This window comes from Cololabis saira, chromosome 6 (genome assembly GCF_033807715.1).
Source record: "Cololabis saira isolate AMF1-May2022 chromosome 6, fColSai1.1, whole genome shotgun sequence".
Lineage (NCBI taxonomy): Eukaryota > Metazoa > Chordata > Actinopteri > Beloniformes > Belonidae > Cololabis > Cololabis saira.
This window is the reverse complement of record NC_084592.1, coordinates 5258537-5273748: the sequence shown is the minus strand read 5'-3', so window position 1 is coordinate 5273748 and position 15212 is coordinate 5258537. Positions and strand designations below refer to the sequence as shown.

The 15212-nt window shown below is 41.3% G+C and overlaps 1 protein-coding gene across 1 annotated transcript in view; it reads right to left on the bottom strand.

The window, feature by feature from the left end:
* Positions 1 to 3286: 3286 nt before the first annotated feature.
* The window catches only part of LOC133445710 (sterol 26-hydroxylase, mitochondrial), a 29239-nt gene continuing 17313 nt past the window's right edge, over positions 3287 to 15212 (bottom strand). The window contains exons 6-9 of the mRNA XM_061723076.1: positions 8325 to 8491; positions 7300 to 7381; positions 6248 to 6454; positions 3287 to 5374 (exon numbers count right to left, since the gene is read on the bottom strand). Coding sequence (XP_061579060.1) covers positions 5228 to 5374; positions 6248 to 6454; positions 7300 to 7381; positions 8325 to 8491 — 603 coding nt within the window. The 3' untranslated portion in view covers positions 3287 to 5227. The remainder of the gene's footprint in view (positions 5375 to 6247; positions 6455 to 7299; positions 7382 to 8324; positions 8492 to 15212) is intronic.

Below are 15212 nucleotides of genomic sequence, written 5' to 3'. Positions count from 1 at the left end.
TTGCACTGAAAATAATGCAACAAAATTTAAAACAGCTCTCCAAGATGCCTTGTCACTCACTCCCTCAATCAAGCTAATTCTTGTCTAAAGTGGCAGAGATGTGGTTTTTCCTATTGTTTTCAGGGAGTTTAGTCTTTGCTGGGCTGTTTTCACTCCAGCAGTGGTGTCTATACTCCATCCCAGGTTACGACTGAATTGTTTTAATCAAAGGGACCTACTATATAATTCCACCTCCTGGGGCCTGTACTACGAAGCAAGTTCAACATACCCAGGATATCTTTTCCTTATCCAGATTCACTAACCCGGACAATTGCAATCACGCTAAGCGGTCACACGACGGCGGTTATCAACTCGGTATATCAACCCAGGTTTCTCCAATCTGGATATGAGCGCGTGCACATAAAAGGGGCAGTGTTTTCAGCGCATGACCAATCGCAAGCATGGAGAAGTCCGCTGTCAGAGCCGCTTATTTCAGTAGCGAAGAGCAAACAATAATTTTACGGAAATATGATGAGTATAGGCATATAATACAGGCAAAAAGCAACACAGTTGCTTTTTGCTTTTTGCAGGAAAGACAGCTGGCAAAAGATCGCTGACTGTATAAATGCGTAAGTTCATAGGGATATAAACATCACTGCCCCATCATTAGGGCATAAGTAGATCTGACTATAATTACAGTTGTCTATTCTGTTAAATGCATGTGTTGCTTAGATGTATTCGTATGGCGTGTATGACAATTGTAGCCTCATTCCTTCAGCTGCAACCCCAGCAGAGTGAAACGCACATGGGAGCAAATAAAAAATAAATATAAAAACATAATTCAAAGCGGTAAGTAGGCTCACTTTCATATCTTAGAAGTACAACAAGTACAAGGCTTTAGTGTTTCTATCACTCTCTGTTTTAGGATGATATCAGTATACAAAAGCACAATGAAATAGCATTGACATTACTTGCAGCAAACAGAAAAAAAAATGACAAGAAGAAGATCGGAGGGATCCTCTCACGATCCGCGCAGCGAGCTCCACTGGATTCTCTTCGAAAGGGCATGCCATTTTCCAAGAGAGCTGATTGGTCAGTGGGCGGTGCTTTTATACCCGGCGATCTGTATCTCGAACATAACCTGCTCCGGAGCAGGTTAGCTGTTCAGCATAAGTTACCATGGCAATGTACCCCGGTAAGAAGTGAACCACCGTCGTAGTCCTGAAAACCCAGGGTTAAACCTGAAGTTACCTCGCTAACCCCAAATCCCGCTTCGTAGTACAGGCCCCTGGTCTCCTATCTTACAGTAAGTGGCAGGCTCATGCCCATCTCCACCTGAAATCCAGGATGAGCTCCTTTGTTTTCTAGATAATTAATGATATTTAATTTCCTGCACACCAGTCTGTAAGCAGTCCCATAGTCATTTGGGACCGCATTCTAGTTGCGGCTCTTACTCTTAAAGTAAGAGCCGCAACAGTTGTGTCATCTGCAAACTTGATGATAATGCTTGTGGGATGAAAGGGTTTGCAGGTACAGTGTAGAGGACGTACAGAGCAGGGCTGAGCACACATCCTTGCTCCCGTACTGAGAGGTGTCGGCCCAAGTCTCACTGCTTGAGGGCGGTTGGTCAGGAAGTCTTTGCTCCGCTGGCGCAGATGTTTGTGTAGGCCCAGGTCTGGAATATATATATATATATATATATATATATCCTTTATTTAACCAGGTAAAAAACTCATTGATATTAAAACCTCTTTTTCAAGAGTGACCTGGCCAAAATGGCAGCATAAAAACAATACAACAATACATACAAACACAGACAGTCCGGGGAAACAATAGTAAAACAATAGTAACATTTACACAACGGGGCAGTCACAAGAACCGAGAGAGCTAATTTCTCTGTCTTTTAAAATTTATTTGAATTCACCCAAGGATACTAGATCAACCAATTTCAAGTCCTTCTGCGCATCATTCCAGGTTGACGGGGCAGAAAACTGGAACGCCTTTTTACCCAGTTCAGTTCTGGTTCTCGGGACCTGCATTTGAATAAAGTTCTGTGAGCGCAGGTTCATAATGGCTGACGTTTCTACACATGTGCACGCACAAATATGCAGGGAGACGTCCCAAAATGGATTTGTAAATAAAAGTCAGCCAGTGGGAGAGTCTACGGACAGGTAAAGGAGGACAATTGGCAGCAGCAACAAAAAACAGTGATGTACCTGAAAGCTGCAACCGGTGATAAAACGCAAAGCACAATGATACACAGTATCTAATTTCTTTAAATACTGCTCAGGAGCGTTCATAAAAAGCAGATCGCCATAGTCCAACAAGGGTAAAAAAGTTGTTGTGAGTTGTTGTTGGAATCTCCTGACAAGCATCGTTGGGACAAAGGTATTAAAGGTGGCATTAAAATCCACAAGGAGCAGGCTCAGGTATGTCCCTTTCTGCTCCAGGTGGGACATTGTTATACGGAGAGATGTGTTTAGGTCGTCCTCTGTGGACCTGTTCACCATGGAGCCATACTGATGCTGGTCCCAGCTGTCCAACTCTCCCATCATCAATATAAGATCCCACTGAGCAACGAATACTACGGAAGCGTATTGCATTCATTTGAGAAAAAGAAATCTGCTCTGTATTTCTGAATTAACAAGATAATTATCTCAAACCGCAAAGTCCTGAGGTTCCTGCGCAAAGTCGACAAACTAATAACAATACCATCTATATAACTTAAAGACAGGAGTATCTCCCAATGTTTCAAACCAAAAGCAAAATAAAACTGGATTAAACTGGAAACTGCAGATTTTTTTTTTTTCCTTAAAACTTTTCTCAGAATTCTGAGATAATTATCTCGTTAATTCAGAAAAACAGAGCAGATTTTTTTTTCTCAAGTGAATGCAATACGCTTCCGTAGAATACAACTCTGGGTCAATAAAATGTTACATGGCCGTAAGCTTCCAGAAACATTGTTATCATGATTGTTATTTTGAGCATGTTTGGTCAAACTTGAGCCCAATGTTGATCAGAGACTCAAAAGTCTGCACTTAAGGCATTTAATCTTCTTCAGCACTGCCGGCTCTGAACCTCTGCAGTGGTGGACATTTATGTTTTTATCATCTGCAACATGGGACAACTACTGTATCTACGTAACAAATGATCATTCATTAGACTCTGACTCGTTTCAGTGTTCTCTCAGCTGCATTTTTATTGGAGCATTTTCTCTCTATTTAATCAAGACCAGCATAGATGAATTGTGATTATTTGGATTCAGGACAAACTTTGCTCTCACCAAAACAAGAATACAGAAACTATATACATGTGACATGCCTGCCTTTATTACAAAACAAATATCAGACAAAATTAGACATTTGGTCAACGTTTATACACAGCTTATTACAAAACATCTTTAAAATGGTTCGAGAGCTTAGTGCAGGTTAATGGTTCACTTCCTGAACAGGCCTAAAAGCTAATATCTCAAATAATACCTTATATCAAATGTTGTAATCAGCGCATCTAGAATGAAGCGATTACAAGAGGAGACTGTTATCTTTGAGTCAGTGGATTTAACAAAAATACTAATTCTCTAGCAAATAACACAAGTTTCTTCTGTACATTCATAGGCTGGCAGCATCTTAATAGACTAGATTAATAAGAACAGAAGGATTACTCCTAATAGCTGGATAGGAAGTATTTGCAATCAATGGTGGTCTGAGGTCAATACAAGTCAATCATCTTGTTAATCTTCTTTTCATCTGTCCCAAGAATCTGGCACCAGAACCAGAAAGGGACGGGAGACTTTCCCAATGATGCACTTTGAGAAAAAAGTCGAAATGTTGAGAAAAAAGTCAAAATGTCGAAGAAAAAAGTTGAAATGTTGAGAATAAAGTCGAAATGTCAAGGAAAAAAGTCCAAATGTTGAGGAAAAAAGTCGAAATGTTGAGATTAATGTTGAAGTACAATTTCGAGAAAAAAGTCGAAATGCATTTCAATTCAATTCAATTCAATTTTATTTATTGTTGTCTCTAGACGCTTTCCAGAGACCCATACCCAGAACATGAACCCCCGAGCAGTTATTACATAAACAATGGCAGGTAAAAACTCCCCTAGTGGGAGAAAAACCTTAAGCCAAACAGTGGCAAGAAAAACTCCCCTTTAGGAGGGAAGATTCCATTTCCATTTCAACTTTATTCTCGAAATTCCGACTTTATTCACGAAATTTCGACTTTATTCACGGAATATCAACTTTATTCTTGAAATTGTATTTCAACATTAATCGCGATATTCCGACTTTTTTCTCGAAATTTCAACTTTTTCTCGAAGTGCACATAAAAAAAATCTCCCCCTCTCAAATATTTTTTCTCCTGCATGGCCCTAAGTGCAGGTTAAGGGTTCACTTCCTGAAAAGGCCTAAAAGCTAATATCTCAAATAATACCTTATATCAAATGTTGTAATCTGCGCATCTGGATGAAACGATTACAAGAGGAGACTGTTATCTTTGAGTCAGTGGATTTAACAAAAATACTCATTCTCTAGCAAAAAACACAAGTTTCTTCTGTACATTCACAAGCTCGACTTTCCCAATGATGCACTTTTCCATCTTTCTCCTTCTCAGGAATGTTGTGGACCTGGCCAGGTGTTATAACCTGGTTTATTTCCATGAGACAACACTTGTTCAGCGTTTGTCCCTGATCCTTCTCTCCAAGACCGTTCAGGTGTTTCAACAGCTCCTAAAGTCCCTCTTTCCTCCCTGATGAGTAAATGCAGCCTCTTCCACCTACGTGGACCAAACTTTCAGGTGTAAATAAAGTTCAAATTGAGAAGGGACTTGTTTCTGCTTGATCTGTCATAAAATAAGAAATAAAAACCTGAACTGGAAAAGAAAGCTGCCTCTTAAATCACAGCTCGACTGCTCCATTTTAAATCCACAGGTGCAGAGATGATGTCACCATCCAAATATGACTTTACTGCCTTTATTGCTTTGACTCCTTTTAAAGACACATACAGAAACACTCTGCAGTATATACATTTACATTTAGACATTATTAAGCTAAAGGGTCAACGTAAAGATAAAGAAAAAGTGCAAATTGTAGAATGAAGTTGTCGTATTAACGCAGAGAGACTGTTTTAACGGCAGCACGAACCTCCCAGCTTGGTTTTATGACTCCGGATGGGTGCATACCAGACAATGCCGTGTTGTAAAACTGTGTCTAAACAAGTGCTTGGTGACGGGACAGAGACTGAGACTGGAACAGCTCACAGAGGAACTCCGGGCTCTGCCCCAGCTCTGGTTCTGTTCAGGAACTGCAGGTTGATGTCTTTGGCCGGGCAGAGCAGCGTTCTGGTGATGGGCTTCACCGTGGTCCCAGCGGGGTCAGGCCTCACCTCGTACACCTTCATCAGCTGGAAAACAAGCAGGAAGAGGATGAGAGAGGCAAACAAGCACAGGAAATACCAACTGGAAACCAGAAGTGTTGGCTGTGATGACTGTGCTACCTCTTTCTTTTCTTCTTTTGTATATTGTTGATACTGATATATTAATGTATAAATGGGTATATTTATATCAGTGGATATAGGTGTGAGGATGTGTTATTATTGATATTCATATAACATTTGTGTGTGTGTATGTATATATATATATGTATATATATGTACGTCATATCCAAAAAGTGCAAGTGTATGTGTACATATGTATGTATGTATGTGTGTCTATGTGTTATATATGTATATATATATAGATATCTTTTGTTTTTGGTATAGAAATTAAATTAATTTTGATTATAATAAAATAGAGTTTAGGGGGTAGGATTTACATTTTTACTTCTTCCTACTCCTTTTCGAGCATGTTAATTATGATGGATGCATGTTTTTATTTATATTTTCGTTATTCTTTTTTTTTCTTATTTGCATTTATTTATTATTGATTATTATTGTTTGTTTTGTTTTTACTACTGTTTCATGTTCGAAATAAAAATTTCAATTCAAATTCAATTCAATTCAATTCAATTCAAGGGTAATATAGTGTAACATATAGTGTTAATGTATAGATTATTTCTTTTGCCCAATTTTGCCCAAAATAAATAACTTTGGATCAAGTTTTAGTTTTATCATCAAAATATGTTGGATTTCCATTTTAATATCTTTCCAGTACACCTGCAGTTTTGGGCAGGCCCACAATATATGTGAGAGGTTTAAATTATTCATGTGAGAAATAATTTTTTTATTTAAAAATGTTGCTTATTCAAACATCAATTCTTTAGTATCAAATGCTCTTACCCTGGACAGAAGGAGATACATCTCGAGTTCAGCCACCCGCCGCCCTAAACACGCCCGGATCCCGAACCCGAAGGGCACGGAGCCGAAGGGGTGATGCTTGGATTTATCCTCGGCCCCCCGGAGCCAGCGCTGGGGCAGGAACCTGAGCGGCTCGGGGAACGTGTTCTCATCGAAGGACACGGCGTAGTGGCACAGATGGAACAGGGTCTGGAGGAGAAACACCACCATGAGTTACCTCACTCTAGCTGAATCTCATCAATACACTTTTATCTTATTTCCTATTTTTACTTCATGTTTTTCCATTGCTGAGTCTTATAATATAGTGTTTTGAGATGTGTAAATGTTTCCAATCAGGTTTCAATAACACAGAAACTACTGTCAGAAGTTCTTACCAAGCTCCTTTGAACAGCTGGTTTATTACGGAAGAGTATCAGGGCCATGCAGGAGACAAAATATTTGAGAGGGGAAGATTTTTTTTTATTGAGCACTTCGAGAAAAAAGTCGAAATGTTGAGAAAAAAGTTGAAATTAATGTTGAAATACAATTTCAAGAAAAAAGTCAAAATGTCGAGATTAATGTTGAAATACAATTTTGAGAAAAAAGCCGAAATTTCGTGAATAAAGTCAAAATTTCGCCTTTTTTCTGAACATTTCAACTTTATTCACGAAATTTTGACTTTTTTGTCAACATTTCGACTTTTTTCTCGAAATTGTACTTCAACATTATTCTCGACATTTCCACTTTTTTCTCGAAGTGCATAATGAAAAAAAAATCTTCCTCCTCTAAAATATTATTTTTCTTTTTCTCCTGCCCTAATACTCTTCCATAGTTTCATGATCAAACTCTGAGGTGCAGATGTTCATAAACCTGGCCTTCATGCTGAGGAAAACCTTCAAAGATCTGCTGTTTCTTGATGCACAGGACTTCTGTAAACCTGCTAAACGGCCCAGCGTGCACACGTTTATCTGAGAGTCTGATCTAAAACAGTGCTGTTTAAATGTCACGGAGCTCCGTTGGCGGTGAGGGCCTGGGGCCGTTTCCACACGCCTCACCTTCTTAGGAAACAGATGATCGCCAACAACGATCTCATCCTCCACGGTGACGCGTGCGTTTCCCGGCACCACTGGATACAGTCTGAGGAAGCAAAGCAGCAACCAGTCAACACCATCTCCCTCTGTACGCTCAGCAGAGCAATCATTTACCGCAGCGCTCCATTGACCTCGACACACAAGCAAATAAATGTTTAATCGACACAGAAATACCTTTAATGTCTAGCTTATCTTCATCTGATATACTGAGGTAACCACCAAGTGAAGCATTGATTGAAATGTTCCTGTGAAATGTAGCAGTAAACATTTACATATGAGATAGTTTTAACGATGACATTTATCATTGCCGGTTTTGTGAAGATTAAAACCAAACAACTTCACATTTGAGGTATTGATTGTTTTAACTAACTGTGTAAATAGAAAAGAATCCCCAATTATTGTGGCACTGCTTTAATAAATAGATGCGTATTGATGTTTTTGACCCTTTGGCGTGTAAAAGATCATTCAATATTTCACTAATTCAAGCCATATTGCCAAGTCTTTAAGAGTGTTACTATATACTTTCTTGAATTAGTGGACCACAGAATTCTGCAAATTATGTGGAAAGCTCATAAGAAAATGTTGCCAATCAATATACAGGAAAATTTTGAAAAAAGAGAAATTAAGAAAACTCAAATATCCTATCTCAAAACATTTGAATATTCTGGAAATATTAATCTTAAACCATAATCAGCAATATTAAAATAATAAAAGGCTTGCAATATTTCAGTTGATTTTTAATGAATCCAGAATGTATGACTTTTTAGTTTAATTGCATTACAGAAAATAAAGAACTTTATCACAATATTCTAATTTTCTGAGACAGTCCTGTATATTTTAGTGCTTTTATTGAGAAACAAATGTGCATAATTTTGTTGCTTCGAAGATATTTTTGTCCTTTGAGCCTGAGTCTAGTTTAAACAAACAACCTGTGGTGTTTGGTTCATGTCTGGCTGAGAGGGAGTTTGGAGAAAAGAGAAAGATCTGACCGTAATGTCTCTCTGATGACGGCCTTCAGGAACGGCATGTGAGCGATGTCGTCGCTGGTGGGAACCTTGTCTCCGGGACAAACACTGATCACTTCCTGGTACAACTGCTGCTGGATCTCTGGCTCCTTGGCCAGGTTGTACAGAGCCCAGGAGATGGTGTTGGAGGTCTGCAACACAGGGACATGCAAACAGAGACTTTTATTGCACAGATCGATAAATCGGCACACATTACTTTTGTAATACTGTATTTGACCCGGTCTTTGTACGTGTTGACCGTATAGAAACGTAATTCTCCTCAGTTGTGTGAAATAAGACCTGGAAACAGGCATTGTGGTATAGAATTGTCAAATTGGTTTAATTCACCGTACAAATTGTTACAGATTACTTTGGTAATTCTGTATTTGACCTGGTCTTTGTACGTTTTGACCGTATAGAAACGTAATTCTTGCCATTGTAAGAATGAGATGAACCTGCTGTACTCTACTGCCCTTACTTTTTAATAACTTGTGCTTTTATTATTTTACCTCTTTTCTTATCATTTTATTTGTTATTTACTGTTCAATTGTGTCTTGCTGCTTTTAATGTTTATTTAAAGAACTTTGAATTACCTTTTGTTGAATTGTGCTATACAAATAAACTTGCCTTGCCTATGCAAGTATATGCATATATGCAAAAACTGAAAAGATAAAGTTCAGTACTGGGTTAAATTTATAGGACTAGTATCCGTATCCATGAAGGAGGTCATGTCATGGAAAGAATCCAAATATTTTTTTTTTCATAAATGGTTCCATTTTTTTATGAATGTCCAATTTATAACATGAAAAGTCCCGATAGCGCTTTCAAGACAATGTAAGTTAGGCACAGCTAATTCAGGACTATTCCCCTCTGAATGATAGTCATGCGTTTATTCCTGTTTGTGGTGAGAGTTGTACTTGATTGCAGCTACAAAATCCAAATGGTTACCTTGAAAAAGTAGGTTGTAGTTTGTTAGATTCTTTACTGATGGAGTGGTACTGTTATATGTGTTGTTGTCATAACTAACTTCTTGGATTTCTGTTTACAACTGTCAGCTGTACACAAATTAAATAATAATTAAAGCTGCAAGCAGCGATGAACGGTCCTCCACCCTTGTGCATGTTCAGGCTGCAGTGGAAGCTTGTATGACTTGATGTATTATTCTTCAGGACTGGACATTTAGTGGAACCACCCACGACTCTCTATGTCAAACCATTCAAAAGTTATGGCAGAAAGTAGGAACTATCAGATATCGACCAATCAGAAGAAGGGGCGGGGCTAATTCATGCCAATGAAGGTCAAGTCCTCAAAACCATGTCCGATGACACCACCCATGAGTCTTTATGTCAAACCATTCAAAATATATTGCAGAAAATAGGAACTATCAAATATGGACCAATCAGATGAAGGGGGGGCGCGCTTTTTGGCGTCTATCGTCACCACGGTAATGCTTTTGACTGAGAAAAGTAATGCCCATCATCGCAGGATGGAGACGCACATTTTGATGTATAACACACCTGGGTGCACGTTACTCCACACAGAAATACCCTGCTGGGCCTGGGAGTCGAACCGGGAACCTTCTTGCTGTGAGGCAACAGTGCTAACCACTAAGCCACCGTGCTGCCATAGTCTGAAGTCTGAATATAATTAAATGTTGACACTTCAGAGGAGAAAGCCAATTAAACCAGATGAAGATCACCTGCAACATATGCATGATGAGACTTTTTAAACCTCACCTGGTGATTGTACCTTCACTTCATCTCAACAATGGAAGGCGTTTGGTTTCTGGTGGTTTGTGTGGCGGCTGAGGTTGTTGCCAAAGGTTTGTGGAGTTAAGGTTACTTTTGAATTTCCAAAGAAGTTTTGTTCTTTACTGTTGAATAGAAAGTATCTTTATGGAAACTTAAATGTCCACAGGATTGAGCTTGTCAATAGATGCCCCAAATCAAAGATCTGATCTGCTCCACAGAAGACAGACTGGTATGAAAATTGTTTATGATGTTGTGCTGTCATATCTATCCTAAAGCTAAACTCATCTCTCTGTGTTAGACTTGTCTTCAAATGATAATGATCCAAGAACTCTGGGACTTGTCCAGTCAATGGATTCCATGTTGCTCAAACATCTTAAAGAAGGTGAGCAGGTTGGGTGAGGAACAACTCTCGTTGGCATCACAACAGCATATATTGTCAAGGTGTACTCAACCAAGGTAAAAGGTACAACTAAACTTGACCGTGTCTTTCAGTTCAACTGGAAACCAACGAAGTGGAAGAAATGGCTACCCTTGTGGCTGACGTGGCCAGGAACCAGACTGGGGTGGTCTCGGACGTGGCCACGAACCAGACTGTCGTGGTCTCGGACGTGGCCACGAACCACACTGTGGTGGTCTCGGACGTGGCCACGAACCAGACTGTGGTGGTCTCGGACGTGGCCACGAACCAGACTGTGGTGGTCTCGGACGTGGCCACGAACCAGACTGTGGTGGTCTCGGACGTGGTCACGAACCAGACTGTGGTGGTCTCGGACGTGGCCACGTACCAGACTGTGGTGGTCTCGGACGTGGCCACGTACCAGACTGGGGTGGTCTCGGACGTGGCCACGAACCAGACTGGGGTGGTCTCGGACGTGGCCACGAACCAGACTGGGGTGGTCTCGGACGTGGCCACGAACCAGACTGTGGTGGTCTCGGACGTGGCCAGGAACCAGACTGTGGTGGTCTCGGACGCGGCCAGGAACCAGACTGTGGTGGTCTCGGACGCGGCCAGGAACCAGACTGTGGTGGTCTCGGACGCGGCCAGGAACCAGACTGTGGTGGTCTCGGACGCGGCCAGGAACCAGACTGTGGTGGTCTCGGACGCGGCCAGGAACCAGACTGTGGTGGTCTCGGACGCGGCCAGGAACCAGACTGTGGTGGTCTCGGACGCGGCCAGGAACCAGACTGTGGTGGTCTCGGACGCGGCCAGGAACCAGACTGTGGTGGTCTCGGACGCGGCCAGGAACCAGACTGTGGTGGTCTCGGACGCGGCCAGGAACCAGACTGTGGTGGTCTCGGACGCGGCCAGGAACCAGACTGTGGTGGTCTCCGACGCGGCCAGGAACCAGACTGTGGTGGTCTCGGACGCGGCCAGGAACCAGACTGTGGTGGTCTCGGACGCGGCCAGGAACCAGACTGTGGTGGTCTCGGACGCGGCCAGGAACCAGACTGTGGTGGTCTCGGACGCGGCCAGGAACCAGACTGTGGTGGTCTCGGACGCGGCCAGGAACCAGACTGTGGTGGTGTCGGACGCGGCCAGGAACCAGACTGTGGTGGTGTCGGACGCGGCCAGGAACCAGACTGTGGTGGTGTCGGACGCGGCCAGGAACCAGACTGTGGTGGTCTCGGACGCGGCCAGGAACCAGACTGTGGTGGTGTCGGACGCGGCCAGGAACCAGACTGTGGTGGTGTCGGACGCGGCCAGGAACCAGACTGGGGTGGTGTCGGACGCGGCCAGGAACCAGACTGCGGTGGTCTCCGACGTGGCCAGGAACCAGACTGGGGTGGCCGCTGACGTCGCCACAAACCATCAATAAAGATTGTTTTGCTCATACATTATTTGCCTTCTTCCTTTGTTTGAGTCCTGACTTCTGGAAGCTTGGACAGACGTAACCTTGAAGGTTGACTGGGTGGAAGGAAATTGAGGCCCGTTAAATTAAGCTCTTGGTGTCTGGAGCAGGTTATGACTTTTCAGTTTCACATTCTCTGCTACATCCTGTTCTGCCTATTTGATCCTTTACTGATAAATTGCTCCATTTTCATAGTCCAGCTGTCTGGGAAGTTGGTGTTTGTGGGGGTGGGGGGGTTCAATGTTACAACTGGGGAAGACAAGTTGGTCAACAGGAATAATCATCACAACATACAATGGATCCTGAAACTGCTTGTATAGAAACTTGACTCCTCAAGTAACCTCTCGCCTGAAATGGTGCCAATTTGTTTATCGTGGCTCTGTGGCGGGCTTTATTTGATCCAGCAGACTAATGCAGTGGCCCAACAAACTTAAGCATGGATTGGACCAGGTTTGACATCTGTTCGACCATAATCTCAGATCAGCCACATCGAAATGTCGTGAGTCACTTCCTGTTGCCACGAAGAGGCACTATGTATGACTAAATATCACGTGGACCTGTTCAGAGCTCCACTCTGATCATACACAGGACAGCTGAGGCCTCTGTGACAATGCAGGGCAGAATAAGAACAATTCAAATTTTCGATGGGAAAGTCAAATTTTGCAACGTCACGGGTGAGACTCTGAACGAAAAAATAAAAAAGCTCTCGGGGATCTCTGGGAGAATTTCGTTCAGAATTGAGGTCTGCAAATCACAAATCGGCCCAAAATCCCAAATTCAATTAAAAATGCTGGGTTTTCCTGTACATTTAAGAATATGGGTCCTTGAGACTTTTCCATGCTGTTGGTAGTTTCATTTACATGAAACTCCCAATTTTCATGCATGTAGGCAAAACTCATGAGGGGCTCGAGTTTTTAAATTTTCAAGGTAGCGCTATTGACCCATTTCTTCATGCCCTTTTGTGGCACCGATATTTAAACATTTTCACCAGACGTGATGGGTGTACAAAACTTGTTTTGGAGTATGGCAAAGTTCAGAAAAAAGCCATTAAAATTGGGGGAAAATAATTAAAGCTGTATGCAGCAATGAACGGGCCCTCGCACTCATGGCCACCGCACCCCATAAGCATATCAGAAATGGCACCACCCACGACTTCCTATGTCAAACAATTCAAAAGTTATGGTAGAAAATAGGGACTATGAAATATCGACCAATCAGAAGAAGGGGCGGGGCTAATTTGCACCAATTATGGCTTCTTTACGGTTCGGGCCGTATTAACTGCCGAAGGAATGGCATAAATTGCGCCAAAATTACACGATTAATTGAAAATGGCCTACTTCCTTTTCGGTTTCGGCCATGGCGCCAAGAGACTAAGTTGCGACATGATACAGGTGTGTAGCGATTTTCGTGCATGTACGTCAAACCGTATTGTGGGGCTTGAGGCACGAAGTTTTTGAGCTTTTTGGGCGCTGTTGAGCCATTTTGCCACGCCCATTAATGCAAACCATAAAATATCACATTTTTCGCCAGGCCTGGCTTGCGTGCATAATTTGGTGACTTTTGGGCACTTTTAGGGGGGAAAAAAGGCCCTCCTTTCGTCAAAAGAAAGAAAGAAAGAATAAAAAATTCCTACAGATACAATAGGGCCTTCGCACTGCAAGTGCTTGGGCCCTAATTAGATTTGTTGTTTAAGGGAAAGTCTAGTTTAGTCTAAAAAGAGGCTCCCAAAGAGAACTGATATTAAAACACATCTTTACATCAAATAACATGAATTAAAGATTGTGTGTAAGTGTAAATTTAAATGTGATTTATCAGGCAAAATCAGTTTTTGAAGCACATGAATGAGGGACCTGGTCGCCGAGGTGAGCGTTATCTCTCCTACTAAACTTCATGAGAGGCTCGTGTTTTATTTACAGAGTCCTTGTTGAAGAGCAGAACTGGTTTGACTCAATTCTTTACATTGCAGTGTCTTACATTCTCATAACGGAGTGACTATTTGCACCAGGGTACAAACAGCAACCAGCTGAGCTACAGTATTCACACCCTGTTGACATATGAAAACAAATGCATTGCCCATGCGCATGTGCACCACTCTAAAATTGGAACCATCGGTGCGTCTGAAATGCCATATATATACTCAAATATATATATATATACTCAAAAAGTCTACTTAAATTTGGCACACTTTAGAGTAAATATCAGTATGCATTAATTCGGACGTACTACTGTTCTCCTGGCAACAGGTTGCAACTGCATTATCCTCGATAACAGTACAGAATATTCCAGTAAACCCTCAAACACTTATTTTAAATAATTTATCCACATTTAATGCTTCACTATGAACAAATTTTGCTTGCTGGCCTAACAGCAGCAAGAAAGATAATTGCAGTAAGATGGAAACCACAAAACACGCTTAACATCTCCCATTGGTATCTGACTTTTCTTGATATTATCTATCTGGAAATATCTACAGCCTGAATCCATAATGCAAAATAACAAAATATCTTATTTTGGTTTATGGCAGCAGATCAGATTAAAGCCAAACTTGAAAGATGTATTTCAAATTGATATAGACTACCTTGTTGCAGCTATCATAGTCCAGTTTTTGATATTATTATGTTTTGCCTTTGTTTTATTTTGTCCTTTTTTTTGTTTGTTTGTTTTGTTTGTTTTTTATTGTTGTATTACCGTATCTTTTTTTCTGTTTCTCTTATTATTAATTATTCTTATTCTTATTATTATTATTATTATTCTCATGGAATGCTTAGGTCTGAGGGGTGGGTTTGGAAGGGGGTGAAAATATGTGTATAATGTTTGTTTGACATCATTGTGGATGCCACCGTTTATAATTTAAAAAAAATGAAATATAAATACAAACATTTGATCACAAAAAAAACTGATCTGGCTGCAAAATATACTATATATGTTGAAAAATCGAGGAGAAATATTTGTATATCTGTCTATATAACGCTGGGGTGTTGTCTTGCCTTGTGTATGTGTTGATTATGGGAAAGACGTTCTTTAACCCTTGTACTGTCTTTGGGTCAAAATGACCTCATTCTCCTGTTCCTTCTTTCCTCCTGCTCTCTCCTTCCTTCTCCCTTCTTCTTTTCTCCCTTCCTTCCTTCTTTACTCCTTTCCTTCCTTATTTTCTCCCCTTGTAATTCTTTCCTTGTTTTCTCCTTTCCTTCCTTCTTTTTCCCTTCCTTCCTTCTTTCCTTCCTTCTTTTCTCCCTCCCTTCCTTCTTTTCCCCCTTCCTTCCTTCTTTCCT